The sequence below is a fragment of the Musa acuminata genome, chromosome BXJ1-8, assembly GCF_036884655.1.
Source record: "Musa acuminata AAA Group cultivar baxijiao chromosome BXJ1-8, Cavendish_Baxijiao_AAA, whole genome shotgun sequence".
Lineage (NCBI taxonomy): Eukaryota > Viridiplantae > Streptophyta > Magnoliopsida > Zingiberales > Musaceae > Musa > Musa acuminata.
The window spans coordinates 17850001-17872273 of record NC_088334.1 but is presented as its reverse complement, the minus strand read 5'-3'; the positions used below and the strand labels follow the sequence as shown (position 1 = coordinate 17872273).

The following is a 22273-nucleotide window of genomic DNA, read 5'->3' as shown; positions in this document are numbered from 1 at the left end:
ATTTGGAATTGGGTGATTAATTTTGGGTTGTTAAGATGTCTGACCCGAACCTGAATGATAGGAAAACCATACCATACGATAATTTCATCTGAGTCGAAATTTAAATCTCAAAACTGCTGTCCGGATTTAAATTAATTCGAAAACCGACTCGTTTGCGAGACGTGTTTTTCTCTATTAATTTTGGTTTTGATATTTGGGTGTTAACCATACAAAAACGTGTTGGGCCCTAAAAGGCCACACCCTATGGCGCCACTTTGATATTTTCCCTGCCGAACACCGCTTCCCTTCTCCGCCCGTCTCCACCTCTCCATCGACACAATCCGGATGGCAGGCTATCCTCCGGGCTCCGGTTACCCACCCTACGGCGCACCACCGGGAAATCCCTATGGCGCTCCCCCGTCTTACGGCATTGCGCAGCCACCTTACGCCTCCACCCTGCCCTACGGTGCTCCCGCTCCCACGCCGTCGGCACCGCCGGCCGAAGTGAAGCCCCCGAAGGAAGGTAAGGCACAGGGATACGGGGGCTACGGGCAGCCTTCTGGGTGCTATGGCCATCCCCCTCCGGCCGCGTCAGCACCGCCTCCTCCTTTGGGGTCGTACGGCGCCGGCCCGTTCGCGGCTCTGCTGCCATCGGTGTTTCCTCCGGGGACGGACCCGAACGTGGTGGCGTGCTTCCAGGCTGCGGATCGGGACGGCAGCGGGTTCATCGATGACAAGGAGCTGCAGCAGGCGCTGTCGTCCTACAACCAGAGCTTCAGCTTGAGGACCGTCCATCTCCTCATGTACCTCTTCACCTCCTCCAATGTGCGCAAGATTGGTAAGCTTTTAGTCTCTCGTTTCCCATCCTTTGCAAACCACCTTTTCTTTTTCTTGTCAATGTTACCGTCTAATTAATACCTTTAATTAATTGTATAATGTTGTCATTATTTTAGCGTGTACCTCACTTAAGAAACTTATGGGGACTCTTATCTTTTTCTTGATATCCTCTGATTCTGCAAAATCATTGTGACTCGTTTTCAGATACAAATTAGATATTTTGCAGAAGTATCCTTTCATATGCCTATTTCCAGAATTAATTCTCTTCCATTCTTTATCTTCCAAGTTTTAGTTGTCTCTAAGTTCATCCAATTTCTTCATGTCTAATATATACTGAGTTTGTAGGACATCCACCGTCATGACTTCTTACAGCATAGAGAAATGTAGAAGATGATTGAAGCTTAAGTGATCAGTTCACTCGGTAGAGAATTATAGCTACGAAAGTTCAATAACAGTTGATAACTTAATGTCTTAGATCTTCTAAGCAACTTTTACTTGATTTATTGACAGTGATTTTCTATTTACTTGACTTTGAGAACACATGTCTCATGCGATAAAAAAGGTTGGTGTATCCATAGGTTTTAGCTAATCTCAAAAACTCAATGTTAGGCAGATCAGTCAGATCAAATCAGCAGGAGCAGAATCGGCTAAAAATAATCTGAATTTAAAAATAATGTATGAAAATTAAAGAAAATTATCTATTAGTGAGGGCATACTTCTGATCAAGAGGTTGGAACCATTTTATGATTAGACAATTTCACAAAAACACCTATTTGAAAATGCTAACAGATTTTTTAAACCTTAGTATCCTTAACATAGAATTACTTGGCATCAAAACGATTGAAAATAAGACGATGAGAATGATAAAGTGCCAACAAAAAATGATGAAACATACATTTGAAATTCCATGAAAAAAGAAAAAGTGTGACCTAAATTCAACGGGACTTCAAATTAGACTAAGATCTTACCTAACTACTAATTTTCTTTTGAAGGATTTTTATGGTGGAGTAACCTAATCTTCTAAATTTTGACTTGGCTAGGACCTTTTATGCACGTCAAAATATGGTTGGACCAGCACATACTGTTTGAAATTTACTAGTCCAACCTATTTGTGGTATGTGAATCAGACAATTTTGTCTGACCTGATCAGAAACAGATTTTTTATTTTATTTATTTTTTAAAAGGTGTACAGTTGAAAAAAAGTTGTCATTTTGCTGTTGACAATGAATGTTGGCAGTCAATAAAAATTAAAAATAGAGGGAAAACAACAGTAACAGCTCTTTCTCTTTCCATTGCTCAGCTATCGATCAAAACCTTTGTCGCCAATGCCTTGTATCCACCTTTTCCCACTTTGCCACTGTCATTTGCGTTGCTGCCTTCTTCTATGGTACACAGCCATCTCCTCCTCCTCCACTTCCTCCTCTTTCTTATCTTCCTTTCCTATCCTCCTCTCCTCCTCTTTCCTTCTCCTTCTCCTCTCTTCTCTTCATCTTTTCTCTTTGGTCCGTGTTGGCTGGTACGAGGGCATACCATGCGTCAACTTGCTCCACGTATTAGGATTTGTACTGGTCTGACCAAGAACTAATATGAGACTCGGACCAGAATTTGAAACCTTACTTTGATGCATGACTCATTTTAGCTTTGTGGTATTATGTCATAATTATCTGATATGTTTTTATCTTTTTCTTGAGCACTATATGGCAGATAATTATGGTCAATCCTCACATGATAAGGCTCATCTGTACATTAAATTCACTGAGGTACTTCTCTTCATCAAATTGCTCAGAAATTGAAAGAATCTTGTGTAAAACTAGAAAAAAAGACAAATTTAAGTAGATGTTGAGACTTCCAACAACTTGTTTGAGGGCATGATCAAAACTTACAAACTTGGATTCAGATATGGAATTCTTATAAAACTAGTTTAGTTCAATCCAAACCCCGGATCAGAATCAACTGAAGCTAGTCAAGTCCTTTTAACGGCCGAGGGTTCATCTAACTATTTTTGCATTGCATATGTTAGCCAACCTAGCAATAGTTTGACTTGCCAAAATATGGGAGTCAAGTGGCCTTTTGGTGAGTCAAGATGTACTTGTGAATGTTCAAACTATCTATAGCAGTACCTACATTGATTTTAGAGGATTAGGAGTTGGACTTTAGCTTGAACAAGAAACCATATGGATAAGATAGACAACTCTTATTGAGTGCATTCTTTCTTTGAGGGAAAAAGGTACCCTCTAAGAAGATTGGAGAGTGAGAAGGAAAGACTGTGAGGTGAATTACAGGAGAGAGGAGAAGAGAAGGGAGCGGAACTGTGAAGGGACTATTATTAGTTTAAGTATAAGGCATACGCTTAAGGTAGACTATTGGGATTTGGAATTCACTTAAGACTTATATTTTCCTCGATAATTCTATCCTCATGTCTTGGCTGACACACTAGGACTTAGAAGTTACCTTACTGGTCTATCCACATATCTTGGCTGATCCTTTTGTGATGATAAAGGGGTGGTTGGCCACATTTAGTATTGGTTGGCCCCATTCAACGATTGGTTGCCTCTGGCTTGGGTGACGAAGTTGTCACTTCTCAGTGAGCTGTGAAAATGGATCTAAGTCTTATATTCTTTCTTCAAGCATTTGTTATCTCACTTTTTAATTAATTAAAGGACTATTGGACTAAGTTTGAATGAAATTAAACCCTAGCCACTCTTCTTTATAGGATAGAGGCGACTAGGTGGGGTTTATTACAATCTCACAGGGTTTTTATTAGCTGCTTCTTGGTTGAGTAGGACCCAACCCTTGTCACGGACTTAGCTGGTTTTGCCTAAGTCGTGCGGCACCCTTACGTGTTCGTCCTGAGTAGGACCCAACCCTTGTCACGGACTTAGTTGGTTTTGCCTAAGTCGTGCGGTACCCTTACGTGTTCGTCCGCAAAGGTCAGCCTCCCCAAAACCTCCCATGGTCCCTTAAGACCTACAAAAGAGAAAACAGGTTAGAGAAAGTGCCTCACTCGGGATCCACAAGCAAACATTTCAGGAAACACTTAATAGACAATGTAAATTACAAACAGACTTTACAAGCTCTGAACGGTTGCACAACAAAGGGTCAAAATGATCCACTACAAACCGAATATCTCTCATAAGTGTCCACATGACACAACCTTTATTTACAAGCCTAAAACGACCACCAAACCCAACTAAAATGGGGTTGGTAAACCTTTAACCGTCCCTCTACATGCTGTGCAAAGTATGAACAAACCAAAAGACATGGACATACATAAGTATTACATCAAACATCCTGTTTAGAATTTTGTCCGTGACATTCTCCCCCACTTATTCCTTCGATGTCCTCGTCGAAGCCTTTGCCGACACTGCAACTCCTCGCCTTTGCTGAGTCTTCAATCTTCTGCTCCAACTGCAATGCACCTCTTGGCTTCCAACTGCTCTCCGTTGCTGTTGTTGAGTAGTCGAACTTTTGATTCGCTATGTTGTTTCCACTCGCCAATGACTCTGACTCTAGTGTAGGGTTGGTTGAGTTGTGTTGATCCTCGTTGGTTCCTGTGGATCCTCCAGATGAAGGAAAAAACCATCCTTACTATGCGCTAGTCTCTCAAATGCCTCATGTTGCTTGAACTGGGTGGATGCTTGTTGGAGCTTTAACGAGCATCGCCTCGTAAACTTTAGAAGGTTTGGGTCTTTCCTCCACAAAATTTGTCTATCGACTCTTATTTCACTTAGTTGTCACTTCCAAGTAGATTCGCATCACTTTTGCTTTCGATTGACATTCTGTTGGGAAATGAAGCGGATAATATACTCTCAGTAGCACTGATCACCATTGGTGAGGATTTGACAACTATTGTCTTTTATTATCTTCGAACGGTCTTTGAACCTGTGCAGAGCTCCTCTGCTGGATAGATAAGAAAATTGGGGTACTCGGTTTCGCTCATTCTCTTAAGAGTTGAGAAGACAATAGTTACTTGACTTCGCCCGCCTCCTCAAAGGTTGTACTCCATGCATCGAGCTGGTTATTGACCTTCGCCTGCTCTTTGCTCATACTTCTGAATCATCCGATGCAAAACTCAATGCACGCACGGAAGACCCGCCTCTGCGGTGCCATGGCCTTCACTCCTTGAATCCATAGCTCTTCTTGCCATCGTGTTGTTCACCAAAGTGGCGCTCCCAATAGCTCCTGATCATACTTCTGTATGATATAGTCCCTCACGGGACTTGATTCGTGTGTATCGCATTGCCACGAACTATTCCACCACGATCCGTTGCGCCATGTCGCCTCCTGGTGACATCTCCATTGCATTCTGATCCTTGTGGGATGAACTCGAATTATGATCCCTCCATGTGTGGCCTCGACAAATACATCGCAGAGTCTCTTCAACCTTCGATTTTGTTCGCTCCTTCAGCAATCGACCTTCATTCACCTGCTCTTGGGTCACACCTAGATGAAGCACTACTCTAGGACAGTCCATCGCTTAGTAGCTCCCGAAGTCCACTGACTTCGTTGAAAATGAAGCACCATTGTCTGGATCCTGGGCCTTTGCCCCTAACAGCACAATCTTCGCTGTGCATCGCTTCCTTCATGGGAACTTGAATGGCAACACTATGGCATATTCTTCAAGAGTATCCGCCTCTGTGTCCTCTTGCCTCGTGTCAAGACCTTCTGAACCCAACTTCGACTCCGCAAGTTGAGTCGCCTTAGTTCCTCCATCAAATGCTTCTCCGAGATAAGGTGCATGTGCCCAGAAGCTCCCTTCGTCTTTGACACCATACAAGATGAGTCCGCTCCATCAGAATGAAGGACCCATGGAACAACATGATCCTGCTCTTGCCTCTACAAGAGTTCATGTCCTTGACCTCTGTCTAAGGAAAGAATTGTGCCTCCGCTCCATGTTCCATCTTCTATGTCGGCTCCCTTCATGCGGCTTGGGTACTTCGCCAAGTTACACCCAAGTTGCTCCGCTCGTCGTTTTGCATTGAGTTGATGGTGGCCCTCGCGCCCACCATTCCACGGGTTTGCCCTCTCTTGAGTCTGATCTTCATATCGACTCCAAGTGTGCCTTCAGTTATGTTGCTTTGGGTCGCTCCCCCACATGATCTCGCAATGCATCTACCAATGCATTCTCTCAAGCGAGATCATGCGATGACTCCTCACCGCTCGCTCGGTCCATTGAGCTTAATGGAGTTGTTGTTTTTGAGGTACTCCTCCTCAACATGTGCGGTCTGTTACACATGATTCTCCCTTTGGAGAACCAGGACCTATCCCTCCTGGATATCTATCCCGTTAGAGCAACATCTCTCTTCACTTTTTTCTCTCTGAAAGTTTCGGAGATCACCATCCCCTTGGACTACGATTTGCTGAACAAACTGTGCATTGTTTTGCCTCCTGCAAACACACTTGCTAGATTGCGACTCCACGTCAATACAGCCCCCGCTGTACCACTCAAGACCTAGCAACATGCTGAACTCGCTGTATACTTCAGCCTCCTACGGACGTATCCTTTACATGCCGAAGAGAAAGTTTCAATGCTCTATGGTGCTGAGTTTTGGTCGCCTTGGGATGACCGTGAACATTCCATCATCCGCATACAAGCCCATGCATGAGTACCGAATTCTTTGAGTTAGTAATTTCCCTCACCTCTATGAGTTTTGCACAACTCTTTCGGTCGCTGAGCAATTCATTCCACCTTGCATGGTCTCATCCTTTACCAAGTGCCTTGCTTGCCTTGAGCACCATCAAGTATGGTTGTCAATGTCGAGCCGTAGCTCGAACTTGGCCATCCCAGCCTTTGCGCTACGCATTCTTCTAAGCTTGTTCTCGTGGTCCCTCTTGCGTGAAGGGTTGGCCATTCCTCTGAATGCCAATCTCAAATGCCCGCTCTTTCGAGCGACTCCTTTTCCCTACATCTTCATGCTCGTTTTCCCCCAAACGGTCGCGCGTGTGTTGACTGCCCTCAACGCAGCCCCGCTAGAATTCCTCTAGGGTTCTAACATCTGGTATCAGAGCAGCGATCTTACTGCTTTTGCTGCCACCCCTACCGCCCACCACCAGCCAAGCAATTCTCGTAATTGCTCTTGACGTTGCCATCTCCACCGTCATCTTTTGGCGTAGATTAAATTAATCTATTGTCGTCACCTCCAATTGCATCAAGAGATCTAGTATTCTCCTATCACCAATATCTTTTGTTGTTGTAATTTTTCATTCAAAATACCAAAAAAAAATCTTTTTATTTATCCCGTGCTGCGAATTTCTTTCGCCGTAAAAGTTATCATCTTTACGAACGAAGGATTGTTGCAGAAAATTTTAACCTTATATTATTACTTTTAATCGATCTATTTGCTATCCTTTTTGAACAAAATTTCTTATATGCTTCATAGATAGTCTTAGCTTTCATCTGAGATTGATATATTGAGGAATTCATTTCTAAAACGTTCTTGTGCTGCTGCAAATTTTCGTCACAAACTGTTGGAATTTTTCGACGAGAATTCTGCTATCGTAACTTGCATCGATTTCCTTGTTGTTATACTACCGAAATCTTCTTGATCAAATTTGTCATTATTGTTGTTATCTAAATTGAGATTTTGCTGTCAAATTCCCTTCTCAAATCTCTCGATTTTTGCTGAAAATTTCGTCGTGAAATCACTGTTTCTTCGACGACAATTCTGCTCTTACAAAACAGCCACAAAACAAGCCTAAACCGCAGCCAAGATACACCAATCTACCAACCCTTTCGGCCACCACTTCTCTCAACCGATATATGCCTTTAACTCGACAACAAAAGAGATATCTTAACATTACATATTTGAAGGCATATACTATGACATCTGAGGAGGCAATCAATGTTAAATTCGAAACCTTCGAGACGCGAATGGAGAATAAGATTCAGACTCTCTTTACCGAACTCAGTTTGGGTCAACCACTAAGCCCGAAGAAATCACATCAAGGACTAAGCCCGAAGAAATCACATCAAGGAGAAAGCTCTGACCGAAGAGATGACTTCCAGGAAAGGGGAGGCTCGCTCTGTGATCGATCCCTACTATCCATGCATGAGGGTGGACTTCCCTAGATAGGAAGGAGACCTGATTGGTTGGATCTTGCGTGCGGAGCGATATTTTCGGTACCACAAAATTGCGGACACATCTATGGTGAAAATTGCGGCTATACATCTTGAAGGGGATGTTATACAGTGGTTTGACTGGTTTGAACACACTCATGGAGTCCTCTCATGGCAACTATTTAAAGAAGGATAGCTGATCCGCTTCGGACCAATCGATTGCGAGAACATTGACAGACAACTAGCAAAGATCCGATAAACCTTCACCATTCAGGAGAGTACCAAACCAGGTTTGAAAGGTTTTCTAATCAAACTCGTGATTGGTCTTAAAAACAGCTATTGGGGATCTTTATTGAGGGCTTGAAGCCGAAGATCTAGGGAGAAGTTAAAGCGTGACAACCGTACACGCTTATGGTAGCCATATCTTTCGCACGACTTCAAGATGAGCGATTGAACCATGAAGCCCGGAGAACTAGGGTCTCTCCCCGACCAGCAATACCGAAGCCCTTAGCCCCCACTATTGTCAGCCGAGCCCCTGCACCAAAAAAGTTGACAAGAGAAGAGCTTCGGGAGCGATTTGCGAAGAGGTTATGCTGGCATTGTGACGAGCCATGCAGTCGCGAGCATCACTGTAAAAAAGGGAAATTTCTTGTGACTGAACTAGTAGAAGAAGAAGTCATTGAACATCTAGAAGAGAGCCTTGAACATGAACAAGAAGATGCAGAAGAAGAGTCACAACCGATCAATTTTATGGTACATGCGCTAGTTGGTTACTTAAACCCGTAAACGTTGAAAGTTGGAGGCCTTCTCAAATAACAACCGATCACTATTCTTATCGACATGGGCAGCACTAATAACTTCCTAAACAACAAGGTTGCTGCTCAGATGACACTCCACATCGAAGGTTGCATCAAGTTTGACGTAAAGGTCGTCGACGGTAGAATCCTAAAGTGCGATCAAAGATGCTCGCAGGTGAAACTATTATTGCAAGACCTAGAAATTGTCGTTGACTTCTTCCCCCTACCAATTCATGATTATGAGGCCGTGATTGGCATAGAATAGTTGACGACGCTAGGTGACGTCTCTTGGAACTTTTCCAAATTAATTATGAAATTCTACTACAAAGGCAAACATATCATCCTACGCGGGAAGCGCGGAAGCAACATAACCACCGTTTCGACCCAACAAATGGAGAAAGTTCTACACAAGGTAAATTGTGGGTTTTTGATGCATCTCCAGTAGCAACTAGAGGGGAAGAAAATAGAAATTGAAGGTCAAAATCTTGCCCAATTGCTTCCTAAATTTGTCGATATTTTTGTTGAACCGGGCGATCTTCCGCCTACTCGGCAACATGATCATCGGATTCCAATTCTTCCGAGCAAACCACCAGCGAACACTCAGCCGTATCGTTATCCTTACCTCCAGAAGGATGAAATTGAAAAGATTGTAAAGGAGATGCTTGAAACAGGGGTGGTTCGGCCAAGTTGCAGCCCCTATTCCTCATCGGTACTACTTGTACATAGGAAGGACAGAACTTGACGGATGTGCATCGACTATCGAGTTTTAAATGACATCACCGTCAAGGACAAGTACCCAATACCAATGGTGGATGAACTTCTTGATCAGTTAAAAGGAGCTCGAATCTTTACGAAGTTGGACCTTCGATCCGGTTACCACCAAATTCAGGTATGTGAATACGACATTCCAAAAATTGCATTCCGCACACTTAACGACCATTATGAATTTTTGGTAATGCCTTTTGAACTCACTAATGCTCCTTCAACCTTGTAAAGTCTCATTAACGATATTTTTTGGAACTTTCTTCGCAAATTTGTGATGGTATTTTTCGATGATATTCTCATTTATAGCCCTTCTCTTTAGACTCACTTTCAGCATTTACGGATTGTTTTGACGATCCTTCGAGAGAATACTCTTTTTGTTAAGCAACCAAAGTGCAGCTTTCTCTAGCAAAAAGTAGAGTACCTTAGGCACATAATATCAGGAGTGGTGGTAGACCCAACAAAAATTGAAGCAATGCAGGGTTGGCCGAAACATACAAACGTGAAATTACTACGTGGGTTCCTTGGACTAACGGGCTACTACCGAAAGTTTGTGAAGGACTATGGGAAGCTAAGTGCACTCCTCACTTCTCTATTGAAAAAAGATGCCTTCCAATGGTGGAACAAAGCCTCCGTTGCCTTCGACAAACTTAAGGTAACCATGACGACGACGCCGGTACTAGCGTTACTAGGTTTTAGCCAGTGATTTAAAAAGGCGCTCGGGCGCTCGCCTAGGCGCTCGGGCGAGGCGAGGCCCGAGCGCCTCGCTTCACTTCCAAGCGGCGCGCTTCAAAGAGGCGCTGCTTGGGCGCTCGCTCGAGCCCAGGCGCTGGGCGCTTCGAGCGAGCGCTTGGGTTAAACCAGGCGACCGAACCAAGATTTTAGGTCTGGTTCGATCTCCGGTGGTTAGTTGGTTCAATCGAACCAACTAAAACCGATGTCGGCTGTCGCTGCCCAACCCTAACCCTGCTCATTGCCGCTCTCGCTCCTGTTGCTCGCCGTTGTCGTTGCTCGTTGCCGCTGTCGCCGCTCCCGCTGCTCGTTGCTCCTGCTCCCGCTCTCGCTCCCGCTGTCGTTGCTCGTCGCTGCCGCTGCTCGCTGCTCGTTGCTCGCTGCTACTGCCGCTGTCGTCGCTTGCCGCTCCCGCTGCCTCCTTACACTCCCGCTCTCGTTGCTGCTGCCGTTGCTGCTACCGCTTCCTCTTTTCTCAGTCAGCACCCCCTTACACTCCTCTTCCTTCTTCTCCTTCTGTATACTGTTAATAGTATACTAATAATAGTATTTGTACTTATTAGATTAATAATATATTATTTTGATTTTAATACTGTTAATTTTTTTTAATTTAATAGTATATTTTTATTTAAAATTTTAAATAATTATATTTATTAATTATATTATATATTTTTATATTTTAGCGTCTCGCTTCGCTCTTGCGAGCGCTTGGGCGAGCGCCTAACACCTCGGGCATTTTTGGACCTTAGCGCCTTTTGGCACCTAGCGCTTTTTAAATCACTGATTTCAATCGACCCTTTATCATTGAGGCCGATGCATCTGGAGTTGGAATTGGAGCCGTTCTCATGCAAGATGGTCGACCACTCGCATACACCAGCAAGACGCTGTCTCCCTCTCATAAAAAAATGTTAATATATGATAAGGAGATGTTCGCCATTGTGCACGTAGTAATAAGGTGGAGATCTTACTTAATCGGCCGACGATTTCAAATTATTCACAAACTTTTGGAGCAGAAGCCTCAAGTACTTTTTGGAGCAGAAGATATCCCTGAGCAATAAAAATGGGTAACCAAACTTCTAGGATTTGATTATGAAATTATTCACAAAAAAGGGAAAGAAAACGTTGTTGTAGATGCATTATCATGGCTACCTGAGCAAGCTAAATTTTTAACCATCTCCCTTCCAACCACCGGCTTCCTCGAGGACATTAGGGAGGAATAGAAGAAGGATCTAGAGATCAGCATCATCATAAAAAAATTGGAGGATCCAAGCGCAATAGCCCACTACACTTGGGATTCGAGGGATCTACACTACAAAGGTCACATTGTGCTTATACCCGACTCCCCTTGCATCAAAATCATCCTGTACGAAATGCACTCCACACCTTCAGTAGGGCGCTCCGGATTTATGAGAACCTACAAAAGAGTGAAGCAAAATTTTTATTTGAGTGGGATGAAAAAAAATATTTCTGAATATGTGGTACAATGTGATGTATGTCAACAGCAAAAGGGTGAAACAGTGGAGAGTCCAGGGAAGCTACAACCACTACCCATACCGGACTCGGTGTGGATTGACATCTCCGTAGATTTCATCGAAGGGCTGCCACCTTCCAAAGGTAAAAGCATAATCCTCGTGGTGGTTGATCGACTTACGAAATATGCTCATTTTTATGCTGTGCAAAATCCTTACATTGCTGCTAGTATTGCTTTGATTTTTATAGAAAATATTGTTAAACTGCTTGGGATGCCAAGGTCCATTGTAAGTGATTGTGACAAGATCTTCACCAGTAAATTTTGGACCGAGTTATTTCAGGTACAGGGCACCAAACTCAAGATGAGCACAACATATCATCCACAAATTGATAGCTAAACATAGGTGGTGATTAGGTGTTTAGAGACGTACCTTCGGTGTTTCGCTAGTGACCGGCCAAAGGAGTGGGCAAATGGTTTTCCTGGGCCGAATGATGTTATAATACTACATATCATTTATCTACAAAATGTGCCCCATATGAAGCACTGTATGGTCGGTCGGCCCTTATGATTCCAAAGTATGTAATTGGCTCAGCCAAGGTAGATCAGGTCGACCAAGATTTAATTGACATGGACAAACTCCTACAACTACTAAAGGATAATCTCTCTACCGCTCAAGCCAGAATGAAGCAGCAAAGCCGACACACGTCGAAGCGAAAGAGAATTTTCAGTAGGAGATTGGGTTTATCTTCGCCTACAGCCATACAAGCAACTCTCCATCAACACATGAGCCTCCATAAAGCTATCCCCATGTTTTTATGGGCCCTATCATATCACAGAGGGTGTTGGAGCCGTGGCGTACATACTTAAATTGCCTAAGGATGCCAAAATTCACCCTACCTTCCACGTGTCATGCCTGGAGCCTAAGTTGGGAGAACATGAGACCACCCAGATCCAACTACCTAACACCACTGATGATGGAGGTATTAAAACCCAACCACAAGCCATCCTCGATTGTAGAATTGTGATGCGTCGTCGATGTCCCTCTACTGAAGTACTAGTGCATTGGATTAATTTACCATTCGAAGACGCCACATGAAAATCATATGAGGAGCTAAAGACCTGGTTCCTTGAGTTTATGGAACCTCAGCCTTGAGGACAAGGCTGATTTGGAGAGAGCGGGTTTGATAGGACCCTAGTAGGGTTGGGTCCTACTCAACCAAGAAGCAGCTAATAAAAACCCTGTGAGATTGTAATAAACCCCACCTAGCCGCCTATATCTTATAAAGAAGAGTGGCTAGGGTTTATATTTGGACCTTTGGGCTTCTTAGCCGTCGTCCCAATTTTTTACTGGGCCGGTCAGCTAGGGTTGAGGGCAAAAGGGGTAACATACTTAGGAAGCAACTCTTAGGGCTATGGTTTGGAGCCCTATATAAGCATGTAGCCTTCATCTCTTTAGGAACAAGATCTATCTACAATTGTAGTCATATGGCCGACTTCTTGGAGGGTGGAACCCCTATAGCGTTCCAAGGATTGATCCCCCTCAAAGATCAATCTATATAGAATTCCTTTGGGGTTCTAACATCCGGTTCAGCAAAAATATCGGTAAATTCAGCAAGCAATTGGACAAGATTTTGACCTTCAATTTCTATTTTCTTCCCCTTTGGTTGCTGTTGGAGATGCATAAAAAAGCCGCCATTTACCTTGTGTAAAACTTTCTCCATTAGTTGGGTCGAAATGGTGGTTACGTTCTATTTTCTTCCCCTTTGGTTGCTGTTGGAGATGCATAAAAAAGCCGCCATTTACCTTGTGTAAAACTTTCTCCATTAGTTGGGTCGAAATGGTGGTTACGTTGCTTCCGCGTTTCTCGCGTAGGATGATCTGTTTGCCTTTGCAGTAGAATTTCATAATTAATTTGGAAAAGTTCCAAGAGACGTCACCTAGCGTCGTCAGCCATTCTATGCCAAGCATGGCCTCATAATCATCAATTGGTAGGAGGAAGAAGTCGGCGACAATTTCTTGGTCTTGCAGTAATAGTTTCACCTGCGGGCATCTTTGGTCGCACTTTAGGATTCTGCCGTCGACGACCTTTACGTCGAACTTGCTGCAACCTTCGATGTGGAGAGCCATTCAAGCTGCAACCTTACTATTTAGGAAGTTATTAGTACTGCCCGTGTCGATGAGAACAGTGATCAGTTGTTGTTTGAGAAGGCCTCCAACTTTCATCGTTTGCAGGTTTTGAGTAACCGGCTAGCACGTGTACCATAAAGTCGGTCGGTTGTGGCTCTTCTTTTGCATCTTCTTCTTCATGTTCAAGGCTCTCTTCTAGATGTTCAATGACTTCTTCTTCTACTGGTTCAATTATAATAAGTCTCCCTTTTTTACAACGATGCTCACGGCTCCACGGCTTGTCGCAATGGCAATATAACCCTTTCGTAGATCGCTCCTGAAGCTCTTCTCTTGTTAACTTTTTTGGTGCAGGGGCTCGATTGGCTGAGGGCTTCGGTATTGCTGGTCGGGGAGTGACCCTAGTTCTCCGGGCTTCATGGTTCAATCACTTCTCTTGAAGTCGTGCGAAAGAGATGACTGCCATAAGCATGTACGGTTGTCACGCTTTAACTTCTCCTCGGATCTTCGACTTCAAGCTCTCAATAAAGGTCCCCAATAGCTGTTTTTCAGACCAATCACGAGTTTGATTAGATAACCTTTCAAACCTAGTTTGGTACTCCTGAATGGTGGAGGTTTATTGGATCTTTACTAGTTGTCCGTCAATGTTCTCGTAATTGATTGATCCGAAGCAGATCAACAGTCCTTCGTTGAATTGTCGCCATGAGAGGACTCCACGAGTGTGTTTAAACTAGTCAAACCACTGTATGACATCCCCTTCAAGATGTATAGCCGCAATTTCCACCATAGATGCGTCCGCGGTTTTGTGGTACCGAAAATTTCGTTCCGTGCGCGAGATCCAACCAATCGGGTCTCCTTCCCATCTAGGGAAGTCCACCCTCATGCGTGGATAGTAGGGATTGGTCACAGAGCCTCCCCTCTCTTGGAAGTCATCTCTTCGGTCAGAGCTCTCTCCTTGATGTGATTTCTTCGGGCTTAGTGGTCGGCCCAAACTGAGTTCGGTAAAGAGAGTTCGAATCTTATTCTTCATTCGCGTCTCGAAGGCTTCGAATTTAACATTGATTGCCTCCTCAGATATCATAGTATATATCTCCAAATTTGTAATGTTAATATCTCTCTTTTGTTGTCGGGTTAAAGGCATGTATCGGCTGAGAGAAGTGGTGGCCGAAAGGGTTGGTGGATTGCTGTATGTTGGCTGCGGTTTAGGCTTGTTTTGTGGTTGTTTTGTAAGAGCAGAATTGTCATCGAAGAAACAGCGGTTTTACGACGAAATTTTTAGCAAAAATCGCAAGATTTGAGGAGGGAATTTGACAGCAAAATCTCGGTTTTGATAACAACAATAATGACAAATTTGATCAAGAAGATTTCGGCAATATAACAGCAAGGAAATCGATGCAAGTTGTGATAGCAGAATTCTTGTTGAAAAATTTTAGCGGTTTGTGACGAAAATTTTCAGTAACACAAGAACGTTTTAGAGATGAATTTCTCAATATATCAATCTCAGATGGAAGCCAAGATAATCTATGAAGCATATAAGAAATTTCGTTTAAAAAGGATAACAAATAGCTCGGTTAAAAGCAATAATATAAGGTTAAAATTTTTTGCAGCAATCCTTCGTTCGTAAAGATGATAACTTTTACGGCGAAAGGAATTTATAGCACGGGATAGATAAAAAGACTTCTTCTTGGTATTTTGAATGGAAAATTACAGTAGCATAAGGTATTGGTGATAGGAGAATATCAGATCTCTTGATGCAATTGGAGGTAATGGTAGTAGATTGATTTGATCTACGACAGAAGATGACGGTAGAGATGGCGACGTCAAGAGCAATTATGGGAATTGCTTGGCTGGTGGTGGGTTGCAGGGGTGGCGGCAAAAGCAGTAAGATCGCTGCTCTGATACCAGATGTTAGAACCCCAGAGGAATTCTATGTAGATTGATCTTTGAGGGGGATCAATCCTTGGAACGCTATAGGGGTTCCACCCTCCTAGAAGTTGGCCATACGGTTGTAATTGTAGATAGATCTTGTTCCTAAAGAGATGGAGGCTACATGCGTTTATACGGCTTCAAACCCTAGCCCTAGGGGCTGCTTCCTAAGTGAGTTACCCCTTTTGCCCTCAACTCTAGCCAATCTAGAAATCCTACAAAAAAAAGGCAAGGAACGAGAATTAAAAGAGTCTTAAGATTCAAGAGGATAGGTTGGAGATTAAGTTAGAAGATGAAAGAAAACTCATGTTAGTTAGGAAAAGATTATATCTAATTTCTAAAACGATTCTAGCTTGACACTATAGATAACATGTCCCATGATAAGGGTTGATAGCCTTATTGGTGTAGATTCTCTTATTTGGTGCTTAAGCTTAGGAGTTTAGGAACAAGAACGACAATAATCATAGTCGAGTTGGGGAGGGATTTCTTTGATATTTTTAGCATATTTCTCAATGTATTTGATGGATTATTGTTTCTACTTAGGTTTGGATTTATGGCCCGTCATACAAATTGACATATTAGTAAACCCTTTAGCTCATTTTTGGAAATATGTACTTTTCTAATTCAATAAAAATAGTTTGTTTATCTAAGGTGCTTAGTTGCTAGCTTAAGATGGTGTTTTTTCTTCTCCATGGAGACAAAACACTTGAAGTGTCACTTCACATGAAATCATTTTAAAACCTTTACAATTGAGAAGTTAGTCTAAATGAACTCTTACTCTTTGGTATTTTAGGTTAAAAGATACTGATGATGAAATTTTATGTTGAATGATAAAGGATATAAACTCTCTGGATTGAAGCTTCATACCTTTATATGTCTTTTATGTGGATGATGAAATTCATACCATTGGGAAAAGAAATGTAGCCTTACATCCATCGAACATTATGTGGAAAACAAGGATTTGAATATCGTACTGTATCGCCCGGTACGGGCGGTATATATCAGTCCGCTAGTTGATCGGCACGTGGATCGCACGCTTCCGGGCGGTATCAACTGGCGGACAGGTGGAGGAGCACGATGGCGAGGAAGACGAGGCTGCAACGCTCATTGGACGAAGAAGGCATGATGGAGAATGGAGTTGGACGTGGCGGGACACGAAGAAGCGCTCCGTTAGGTGGAACGCGATAGGGGGTGGGTCCTCGCTCCATCATGCGAAACGCGATAGGGGGCAAAGGGATCATGGCTGCTGTGGTTAGGGAGGTCACGATCGACGATGAAGGAAGGGATCCTGGCCCAAGTTAGAGTGTTGCTTCCCCTTCTCGCTCTTGTCGTCATCTTGGTCTTCTTCCTCGCAGTTGTTGAGGGCGATACCGGTGGGGGAGCGGGAGATGAGCTTGCCCTGAGTTGGATCCTCGTCAGATTTGGCTGTCGCAGGAGTATTGCGGAGTGCCTTGTGGGGGATGAGTTTGAGCTGGGGACGGAGGTGACCCGTCACATCCTCGCCCGCTCTGCCATCACCCCCTTTTCACCTCTCGAAACCTTCTCGCATTCCCTTTCCATCACTCGGTACATTGGTACAGTATGAAATTAAAAACCTTGCTGGAAAGAAAAACTTCAACTCCTTCAATAATCTTGTGATCTAGAATTACGATTTCTATGCTACTTTTTATATTAATTAAGTAAAAGGAAACAAGTTACAAAAATAGGAAGAATTGACTAACATTTCATAAATAAAGGCATATTTATCATTTTATCAATATATTTTCGTATTTGTTTTGACAAATAATCTTCCTTGATGAAGTATTTGATTGATACGCTTCCTTTTTTATTAAGTCTTCATCTATCATGAATTCTTAAATCTTTAATCAACCCCAAGATATCAATTTCTTTTTTCTTTGAACCCTTCTGATGAAGTCTAAGATTAATCTCCTTTGATTTTTTTGTTTGTCTGTTTTTTTTCCTTTTGGATAATCTTAATAACTAGTATAGGATTATGGAAGCTGTTGTCAATTGACAACCTATGACATTTGCAAAATCTTTCTAAACTACTAATCCAAAATAAACTAGATAATCTTGCAGTTTCCACTACATATGAATTTGTTTAAAGTTTAATTGATTGAAATTTGGATCAGTTTTGATGATTTAATATATTGGCTTAAGTAGCAGATCTGATACCAAATCTGACGAAGGATAGGTGCTCTGATAACAAATCTACGGTGGACAGTTGCTCTGATATCATCATACCTGATAGACGAGCATGGCAAGCAGGGAGAGTGAACTTTTTATGGACTTGAGAAAGGTAAATAGAGAGGAACTTAAAGAAAATTACGGCATATTATAATGTCAAAAGATAAGAGTGTATAATATAAAAAAAATTAATTATGAGTCTAGCTCAATGACTAGATTAAAGGGATGAAGATATTGTATTACTATACATCTTACATGTGTGATGAAATCGGACCATAGAAAAAGTCGACCTTACGCCACTCACATATAATATGAGAAAAAAAAGTTAATCTATCAATTTTCTATAATTTTCAACTACAATCTGTCCCTCCTTTTATAGACCTCGAGTACAAGAAAAAAAGGGAAAAGTTACAAAACAAAGAAGGATTTGATGAGATTCTATTTGAACAAGGCATATCAAGCATTTCATCTTTTTCTTTAATGAAAAGTATAGTTCCATAATAATTTTTGACAATTTTTTCCGTCTTTGTTAATTCTTCAATTATGACTAAAGTTTCTTATAGTGATGTTTTTGACAATTCTTTCCGTCTTTGTTAATTCTTCAATTATGACTAAAGTTTCTTATAGCGATGAAATCTTCAATGTACCGTTTAAGTCTTAATCAAACCTAGATTTATTAATTTTTTTCAAATCTCTAATGAAATATTAGATAATCTCCTTTTTGTTTTTTATTTGACTTCCTTTGTTTTTCCATCTTTTGTACAATCATGGTCGGATATCAGTTGGTTCTGGTGTCCCATGTTTCGGTACATTGAGACATATCTGTATTCCCAAAAAAGAACAAAAGATAGCTTAGATTTCAAGAAGAATTCTATTTTAGAGTTAATTTTATAATTTCTTGGTATATAAAATTATATTTTGATAAGAATAAAGTGTATCTAAGTCATAAATGAATAGAAATTCTAGGTTATAAGGATGAAAAATTGAACTTGTCTTTCCGGATCCGCCGAGGAACAACTTAGTCGGGAGAATGGACCTAAACGTAATTAGCCCTAAATATCCCAATTTGGGCCTAAACGTAATAGAAAGGATCTAATTGGGCCTAAACATAAGAGAATGGTCTTAATCATGCGTAATCTTCCTAAATATGCATTAATATGTTCGTAATTATATGATATGATAAAACATAGAAGTAAAATACTTTTGATTGGAGAGAAATTTGATCAGATTCAATCCCTCTTTTATCCAAATCAAGAGGCTGATTCCCACTAATTGTCGATTAGGAAGATTAAACGAGTGTAAGAAAGAGTGAGAAAGAGAGTGAGAGTAAGTGACGAGGGGAGAGGAGGATTTAAAGGGTCAAAACAGGGTCCTACAGTCAATTTTATCTGATCATTGGAACCTGATTTGACCTGTAGAAGACTGGTATAGTTGAAATGGTCTGACTGTTACCAACCTGTATCTATCGATAATGGTCGAGTTTCGTCTGTATCAACCGATACAAGAGGCATACCAACTCGTACACCCACCCCTAACCATGTACTACCCAAAATGAGCTGGTTAGCTGGCAGACCGATAGGTACTGTCTGTTTCATATCGGGCGGTATGTCAAACCATAATGGTAACTAATATAAGATTGTAAAAGATATTATGTGACAACTTGTTACATTTGTAAAATACCCTCTAAACTAATAAATTTTCTTCAAACCTGATATAAATTAAAATGATCTCACTGCCTGATCCCATTCTAGTGATAAGCTATTGAGAAAAATTCATTTTTCTTTATGGGATCTGGAAGCAATTAATACCTTATTATGTCTTCTAGATCCATGGAGAAGAATCTTTTCTCCTTCTATGAAGTATGAACCATGTGGGATGTTGTCTTATGCTATACAAATGCCTTTGACCTTCGATATTTGGCACCTTTAGTGATCATAGAACAAATTAATCATTTCAATGAAATGATGGGAGGTGGTGGCATAAAGAGAAATGTGGAAGGCAGAAAGGGGTTAGAATTAGGACAAAATATACAAGAACAATAAAGCCATAAGTCTCAATTATATGGGATCGACTATATAGAACTTTTACCGCCATTCAGATATGTAGAAAGTCATATGTTTTGTTAAGTTTAGAGTACTTAAATTCTTATTTATAGTTCGTATTAAGGTCTCTTTAAGTATTCCTCTCTCTCTCCTTTTAACTTAAATCCTTAACTAGGACAAAACATGTTAAAAAAAATTAAAGAATGATAAAAAATGGCAACTGTCCTATAAAACAAATTTTCATTCATTGAATTTACATTTTAGTCAATCTTTTAACTAGACCCTCTAAAAAGTAAAACATATGTTCTCCTTTTAACCTTTTAAGGAATTATCAAAAAAGGAAAACTTGAGGAAAAAGATCCTTTTTCATGAAAAATTCATCATCTCATACAATGCCATATGAAGAGGCTTGTAGACTGCTTCAAGATGCAAATTCTACTAAAAAGGACATGTTAGCATCAATGCCACTTAAAATAAGATTGAAAAAACAGAATACATGGAAAAAGGAAAAAGTAGAAAATCATAGTCTGAATTCAGTTGGAATTAACCTAGAGTAAGATTAAGCTAACCTACTAAATTTTAACTCAAGTAGAAGCTTAGATGCTCTAGAAGATGCATTTTCAATTGCCAAAATTGGGAAATTATAACTAGTTTTCTAGTTCTTAAGGCATCCTTTTTTTTCATCTTTAGTGTCCAGAAATTAGCCTCAACAAATTCTGACTTCTTTCTCAGAATTTTCTAGAACTTTCTACAATTGGATCTAGATCTGCTTCTTCTAACAGATCTAGAACTCATAACAACACTGATTTGTCACCATTTCCTTTTGTCTAGTTTTGGGTGGGATTTCTATATTCTAATAAATTTATTGCAAATAGAAGACTTTATATGTCAGGAGGAGAGAGACTTAATGCTCATAGTGATGGGCCTTCAATGCAAATTCTTGTTGTTAAATTGATATTATTGGATGTGAAAAATGGTTTATACAATAGTTGATCCCAATTTTGTGATGAGTTGTGGAGAAATTCTTTTTTCTTTGTGCAAATGGGATAGTATAGTATTTAATACTTTCTTCTGTCTTGTAGATACATAGAGAATACTCTTATTCCTTCTTTGAACCATGTGGGAAGATATCCCATGCCATGCTGAGTGCTTTTGCCTTTGATATTTGACACCTTTACTCATGATACAATAAGCTTACGGATTTTGTTTTTCTTTTAAGAAAATTTGTCATCCCTTACAATTTGATGTAAAGAGACTTGTAGAGTACTTTAGACGCAAGTTCTAATATGTCAGATTCAACACCAATTAAAATAAGACGAATGTCATGGAGCCTACAAAGACAAATATACAAGCAAAAAGGAAAAGTAGAAAGCTGTGGTCTGAATTCAGCGGATTCAACGTGGAATAAGATTTGTTCTAAAAAATCTGGAATAAGATTGAAGCTAACCTACTAAATTTTTACTCGACTATAACCTTGGATGCTTTAGATGGTGCATGGAATTGAGAAATTATAAGTAGCATTCTGGTTTCTAAACCTTTTTTTTTTTTTTTTTGTAACTGGAAATGTGCAGATTTCACTTCGGTTCATGTCTTACTCAAGAAAACCAATCATGTACATATGCTAGTCTTAAAACTTAGGAAACTTGACATGCGTGCCTGTTTTCTGTGATTGTCAAAGACCAGTTCTACTTTTTTTCCAACTGTCTGTTTTGAGTGGCTTTTCTTTGTTGTTTGTTGACACTTATTTTCTGTCTCATCTAATAAGGATGCAGTAATATCTGATTTTGTTCTCTTTCCTTCAATACACCGCAGGGCCAAAAGAGTTCTCCGCTGTCTTCTACAGCCTGCAGAATTGGAGGGTACAAGATAACTCTTTTGCCACCAATATTGAGCTTTATTTGCTATCTGGTCCTTGATATACGACATATGGTAATGGTTGCTTTTCCAGGCTATCTTTGAGAGGTTTGACCGTGACCGGAGTGGTAAGATTGATACATCAGAGCTTCGTGAGGCACTTCTGAGCCTTGGGTTTGTGGTTTCTCCGACAGTTCTGGATTTGCTTGTGGCCAAGTTTGACAAGTCCGGAGGCAAAAGCAAAGCCATTGAATACGATAACTTCATAGAGTAAGAGTTAGTTTATGTTTCTGGAACAGGATAAACTATATCTTATGCACGGTGGTATCTAGCCTTGACCTCTCTGCTTGCTTATGGTTGGTTTGTTTTATTTGAAATGCAGGTGCTGCCTCACGGTCAAGGTAATAATTTTGCTAGATGCTTATATGATGTATATGTATATAAAATATTTCCACAGGTTTATTTAATTTTGGGTTTTCATGTGAATGATTAATGAACTGTGTCG

At 41.0% G+C, this 22273-nt stretch overlaps 1 protein-coding gene across 1 annotated transcript in view; it reads left to right on the top strand.

Annotated features, from left to right (window-relative positions):
• Positions 1 to 220: 220 nt before the first annotated feature.
• The window catches only part of LOC135587647 (calcium-binding protein CBP-like), a 22614-nt gene continuing 561 nt past the window's right edge, over positions 221 to 22273 (top strand). The window contains exons 1-4 of the mRNA XM_065079279.1: positions 221 to 817; positions 21727 to 21773; positions 21863 to 22038; positions 22151 to 22169. Coding sequence (XP_064935351.1) covers positions 325 to 817; positions 21727 to 21773; positions 21863 to 22038; positions 22151 to 22169 — 735 coding nt within the window. The 5' untranslated portion in view covers positions 221 to 324. The remainder of the gene's footprint in view (positions 818 to 21726; positions 21774 to 21862; positions 22039 to 22150; positions 22170 to 22273) is intronic.